At 49.8% G+C, this 5,581-nt stretch overlaps 1 protein-coding gene across 2 annotated transcripts; it reads left to right on the top strand.

The window, feature by feature from the left end:
- The first annotated feature begins 1,088 nt into the window (after positions 1-1,088).
- Trir (telomerase RNA component interacting RNase) lies at positions 1,089-4,505 on the top strand. 2 transcript variants are annotated; one of them, XR_004608651.2, is made up of 3 exons: positions 1,089-1,486; positions 3,652-3,845; positions 4,095-4,505. XR_004608651.2 is itself a non-coding variant. In XM_034522861.2 (3 exons), the coding sequence occupies exons 1-3, from the start codon at positions 1,151-1,153 to the stop codon at positions 4,200-4,202; spliced, it is 522 nt and encodes a 173-aa protein (XP_034378752.1). In that variant the 5' UTR covers positions 1,099-1,150; the 3' UTR covers positions 4,203-4,505. The 2 variants fall into 2 exon arrangements, 1 of the variants encoding a protein (XP_034378752.1); XM_034522861.2 differs by having other exon boundaries at positions 1,099-1,486; positions 3,768-3,845.
- The last annotated feature ends 1,076 nt before the right edge of the window (positions 4,506-5,581 follow it).

A 5,581-nucleotide genomic window follows, 5' to 3' on the forward strand; every position in this document is an offset into this window, starting at 1 on the left:
ACTCTTTTCATTGGCTGAATCTTGTCTTACTTCCACTAGTCACGTTCAAGTCCCTGCTGGCGTCAACCTCTCCTTAGCAACCAGGCAAACATCCTGTCCAAGCTCTTTGCGTGAAGTGAGAGCAGAGGTATCTCTTGATTCCATAGGCTCAGTACCCTGATGATCATTTCCCCCTTACTTGCTGTTTTGGATCTCAACATCTCTTCCGGTCCTCCAGTTACTCAGTTGGTTGTGAACCACACATGGTTTTTGCCGTAAATCAATCACGAATGAACTGGTTATTTGGCTGAGGGTCGATTAAAAGCAAAAGACTCCATTTGTTGCAGAGTATGCAGACTTTTTTCCTGTGTTCCCGAAACCCCCATGTTGGGCAGAAATGATATCTACAATAAGTCGTCCTTGTAGAAAGAACTTTAATTTCCGAAACTCTTGTGTTTGGCGCTCTGCTTTCTTTCTGGGTATGCTCCAAGTTCAGCAAATGCAATTTTAATACGAGAGTCCTTAGTCCCTTCATGCAGCACGCAGTTCAGATCATTAAGTCTTAGGGACTCAGCCTAGAAATATGTTCGGCTTCTTTTCAGTGCTCCAGCCTCTTAAATACTAATCTCAGGCAGTGTTTAGCTGCGCGCAGCCAGTGGTATTCTTATTTTAAGATAAGAGATTAAATTCAGAGACAGATGCCCAACCTGGAAATGTTTACATTTCTAATAGGAGGTATCAGGTTTGATATGCTTTGTAGACCTAGTTAGGGGCCACCCAAGTTCCCAAAGGTCAATTGAAAACAGTCCCCAAACAAGATCCGTTCAGTTAGAGTTCTGGTGGCCGACTGGGATTGTGCTCTCTCAGTCCTTAGAGAGGGCCTGGGTCCCAGGAGATGGTCCCATTCTTGGGGAACGTCTGTCTGCTTAACTAACTCGTGTCTGGATTAGGGATCCGAGGACCAGAAGGAAAGGGACCGGCTTCTAGGCTCCTTCGACTGGTGGCCAGGTCAGAACCCTTTGGCCCCACCTAAGCTCCGCCCACTCTGCGTTGGCTTCTGGGTTCAGACCTCTCTTCCCAGCATGCACTGCCCCAGACGAAGCCAGTCCCGCGCCAAGCGCGCGGTCTTAGGGCCTTTCCCGGAGTCCTTTGCGCGGCATCTGGCCACAAAATGGCTGCCCGAGGGAGACGGGCGGAGCCTCCGGGTCGGGAGGCGCCCGGCCCGGCGGGCAGCGGCAGGAGCCGATGGGCTGAGTCGGGGCCGGGAACGTCACCCGAGAGTGGGGACGACGAGGTGTCGGGTTCAAGTCCGGTGTCCAGCGGCGTGAACTTGTTTGCCAACGATGGCAGCTTCCTGGAGCTGTTCAAGCGGAAGATGGAGGAGGAGCAGCGGCAGCGGCAGGAGGAGCCACCCCCGGGCCCGCAGCGACCCGATCCACCGGCCTCCGCCGCGGCGGGCCCAGGGAATCCGAAGAGGAAGGGCGGCCCAGGCCCCACGCTCAGCTTCGTAAGGAGCCGCGGGGGTGGGGGCGGGCGCCGGGGCCCGCGTTGGCTGGGGGAGTCGGGTCCGGGAAAGGGCGTCAAGGTCCAAGGCAGTCCTCCGCCCGACTGCCTGGACGGTCCCGGTCCCTTATTGAGGATCTTGAGCCTGTATTCCGGACGAGAGGTGTTTCTGGGCGGGAATGGGAATCCCTAGATCTTACTCGCGGGACCTGAGAACCGGGAAAATGCGTTGGAAGCAGCGCTCTGGGGTTAGGGGACCCTAGGTGTTAGGATTCCTGTTTGATTTGTACCCAGACTTTGAATAGTGAGGCCCACATATAATGTGGGGGAAAAGGAGGAGACACATTCGAGTCTGCTGTAATCGTTAGACTCGACTCAGACCACGGACCGTAGCCGGGCGTGGTGGTACACGCTTTGTATTACCAGCACTCCGGATGCAAGAAGAGGAGGATTCGAAGAGACCTTGTCCCAACTAAACAAAACCAACCAACCAACAACAAAAAGCAAATCACTGACTTTGTGGTCTTAGCAAGATCAATCGATTCCTTTCTGTATTATTTAACTAGTGTCCGTTTTTTGAGCACCTTACGGTGTCTTTGATAGAAAAGAACGTTGTTTGAAGTGTGGGTGGCCTACCCTGACTTTCTGTATTCTAATAGTTGAGATTTTGATGTGAGCATTTCAAACTGTGGTCCTAGAAAAGTCAGTACAGACTCTTAAAGAACTAGACCAGAGGTTCTCTACTGGGAACAAGTCTCTTTATCCTTATGTATTTGGTAAAGTCTGTAGACATTTTGGTTGTTAAAACTCTAAGACGAGATGCTAGTGACATCTATAGGTAGATACAAGGGATGCTTTTCAGTATCCTATAATGCATGGGATAACAAAGAATGATGTAGCTGAAAATGTCAAGTATCATGTTGAGGAGCCTTGGGTTAAATAAGTTGGATATGTACTCTTTGTTAGTTTTGAGCTTGCTTTGTCTCTGATGTTGAGGCCTTGTAGTGGGGAGGAAGAAATGTTGGTTTGAGAATAAGACTGTGGGTCAAATCTTTGATCCAGTTCTGTGGTTTAGGGTAAGGCTTAAGTTTATTTAGGTGTTAAAAGGGTTTGTGAGCCGACAAGGTGGCGCATACATGTAATCCTAGCACTGTGGTGCTTGAGGCAGGAGGACTGAAGAGTTTGAATTCAGCATAGGTTACATTGTTGTTCCTAAAAACAACACTAAGTGTGTGTGTGTGTCTGTCCATCTCTCCGTCCTGTGGTGTGTGGCTGTACTAGCTACTCAGGAGCTGAGAAAGTATCTCAAGTCCAGAATGAGTTCAGAGCTAGCCTGAGCAACTTAGACTCTGTCTCAAAAAAAAAAAAAAAAAAAAACAAGATCTAACTCAGTAGAAAATTGCTTTGAATGCTTGTGATCCTAGATTCAGTCTGCAGTACTGCACAAAAGCAATTGGGGAGTAGTCCCAGCAGTCACTACCTAGTTGAAGGGTAAGTACAGGATAATGTCTTGAAGGCCCCCATTTAAGGGGAGAGGATGGGACCAGGGTGAAAACCCAGAGCTGGAGTGTTCTTAGAGGAGTTGGAAAGTGACAGGACCTGGGTTGATATAACAATCCAGGGTAGAGGCTGAAGCCATTCCAGGAATGGGAGCAGCAGTGGAGTCACTGCCACTTTGATTTGTTCCTGAGTAGCCATTGTAGTTATATTTCTTAAAATGCCAGGCCAGATCAGGGTAGGATAATTTGGGATGTTGTGTGGTTCAGGATACTCCCACTGGCCTTTCATATTTGATCCTGAGTAGTGGTCTGTTTTTGGCAGCCTGTCCTATTCCTCCCAGAGACTTGTCTTTATTTCTGAAATGATGAAATGAAGTAGTTACTACCTTCAAATAGAATAACTGTGATGATGAGAGGAGATTACCTGGCGACAGCACTCTGTGGTGTATAGGGATGGGTAGATAGTGATGATGAGGACAGGAAGCTGTTACTACCTGTGTGGTCCCTGACAGGGCGAGGCCTGGGCAGAAAGAGTGAAGACAGAGCCATTTCCCAGCTAGGTTAGCACTCCTGGCCCCCTGGGAGGGTAGCCTGGGGCCCAGGACTGCCTGGGCATGGCAGCCCAGGGCAGGCGCTGAGTCGAGTGTGCTCCTCTCTGATTGCTGCGCAGGTCGGCCGGCTGGAGGAGCTGGGCGAGGCGTCGCTAGGAAGGTGTAGTGGGCCTCAGCACCGCCAAGGGCGGGCCCGGCTCCTGTAACCCTTGCAGTCTTCTGTCCCTTCACCCAGGTGGGCAAGCGCAGAGGCGGGAACAAACTAGCCCTCAAGACGGGAATAGTAGCCAAGAAGCAGAAGACGGAGGATGAGGTGAGTGGGTTGCCTAAGAGTGCCACCCTAACTATCTTTTCCTTCCAGACTCAGTGCCCAGTGGTCAGGCTTTGGATGGGTGGTCCTTATAGGGTGGGAGGTTCCCCAGATAACCTGCTTCTGCTTATTCTTACTTCAAATCCAGGGCCTTTAGGTGATACTGCGGATGGGTTATGGTGTTCCTGACTCTGGTCCCAGCTTTTTAAGCGTCTGTCTTCCAACCATTCCTCCCCTCCTCTGACCCTACAGGTATTAACAAGTAAAGGTGACGCATGGGCCAAGTACATGGCAGAGGTGAAAAAGTACAAGGCCCACCAGTGCGGTGACGATGATAAGACTCGGCCCCTGGTGAAATGACCCTCCCGGGTGCTCACTGCCGGGGACTCTGCGATGTACATAATATTTAATGCGGTAACGGCAGCAGCCTTCCTGGAGGACTGATACACAGAAGGAAACCAAGGCGCTCCCTGTGGCCGCAGACCATTCTCCAGGACTCTTTTTTACCTTGAGCACTTGCCTCCTGAGACTTACTAGACCAGTGGTTTACTGTGCCCTTTCTTCCCATCACCTTGCTCTCTCTGGCTCTGTCTGTCTCTTCTTGCTGTCTCTCTCCTTTTAGCAGTCACTTCTGAGAAGTAAAGAACCTGACTTAGTGCTGGAGTTGTGTTCTTGGTTTATCTTCTTTGCGATCTCCAAGCTAAGCCTTTCCCCACCAGTGGATGTCAGTCTGCCCGAGCTGGGGTGGACCCATTGTGGAAAGGGAAGGGGAAGGGGAAGGGGAAGGTTCTGTAGGCAGGGCCACATACTGCCTGTCTAGGACTCTAAAGACTTTTTTCTTCCTTCTTTAGTAATCCTTTTTTGGGAGGTGGGGTGGAGGGTGGGTTTCGAGACAGGGTTTCTCTGTGTAGCCCTGCCTGGCTGTCCTGTAACTCACTCTGTAGACCAGGCTGGCCTCGAACTCAGAAATCTGCCTGCCTCTGCCTACTAAGTATTGGGATTAAAGGCGTGTGCCACCACTGCCCGGTGTAACTGTAATTCTTAAAGTCTGGCCTTGTTTGTGGTTTTGTTTTGAGACAGGGTCTTATGTGTAGAGTTTGTCTCCTGCCCCAGCAGCATGCCTTCCAAGTCTCTTCACAGTCTCAGTTTAGCTGTGAGTTGGTAATTCTAAGTGTTGAGTGTGCTAGCCTAGTGCACGTGGCGCTCGCTGTTCGACCTCCAGCACTCCACTAATCTTAGTTGTAGTACACTAATCTTAGGTTTTGCCTAATACAAAGCTGTTACTTATTCCCCAGATACTGACCAACTACTTACTGACTTACTGTGTGCCAAGGATGTCCTGGTTTCTAGGGACTACAGCACTGAACAGCCTATATTCTCCCTGTCTTTATAGGAGACAAGTGGGAAATCAGAGGGGATAGGTAACCTTTTCAGTGGTGACTACTAACAAGGACGGGGGAGGGATGTCTGTTTTTAGGCCATGTTTTATATTTTTGGTTGTGAGCCTAACCCTTAATGGTTGAGCCATCCCTCTAGCCTATATGTCACTTTTCAAAAAAATTATTTCTATGTATTGTTTCTCGCCTGCCTGTATGTCTGTACCACGTGCATGCCTGTTACCTTTGGAGGTCAGAAGAAAACAGATTCCTTGGAACTAGAGTTATAACTGGTTTTGAGCTGCCATGTACTCCTCTGGGAGACCACAAATGCTTTTAACTGATGAGCTATTTTTCTAGCCT

The sequence above is a fragment of the Arvicanthis niloticus genome, chromosome 18, assembly GCF_011762505.2.
Source record: "Arvicanthis niloticus isolate mArvNil1 chromosome 18, mArvNil1.pat.X, whole genome shotgun sequence".
Classification (NCBI taxonomy): Eukaryota; Metazoa; Chordata; class Mammalia; order Rodentia; family Muridae; genus Arvicanthis; species Arvicanthis niloticus.

Excerpts from the sequence above, each read along its gene's own strand:
- Trir (XM_034522861.2), top strand. The coding sequence starts at position 1,151 with ATGGCTGCCCGAGGGAGACGGGCGGAGCCTCCGGGTCGGGAGGCGCCC. Across the intron at positions 1,487-3,767 it reads CAGGCCCCACGCTCAGCTTC|GTGGGCAAGCGCAGAGGCGG; the intron begins GTAAGGAGCCGC and ends CCCTTCACCCAG. Across the intron at positions 3,846-4,094 it reads AGCAGAAGACGGAGGATGAG|GTATTAACAAGTAAAGGTGA; the intron begins GTGAGTGGGTTG and ends CTGACCCTACAG.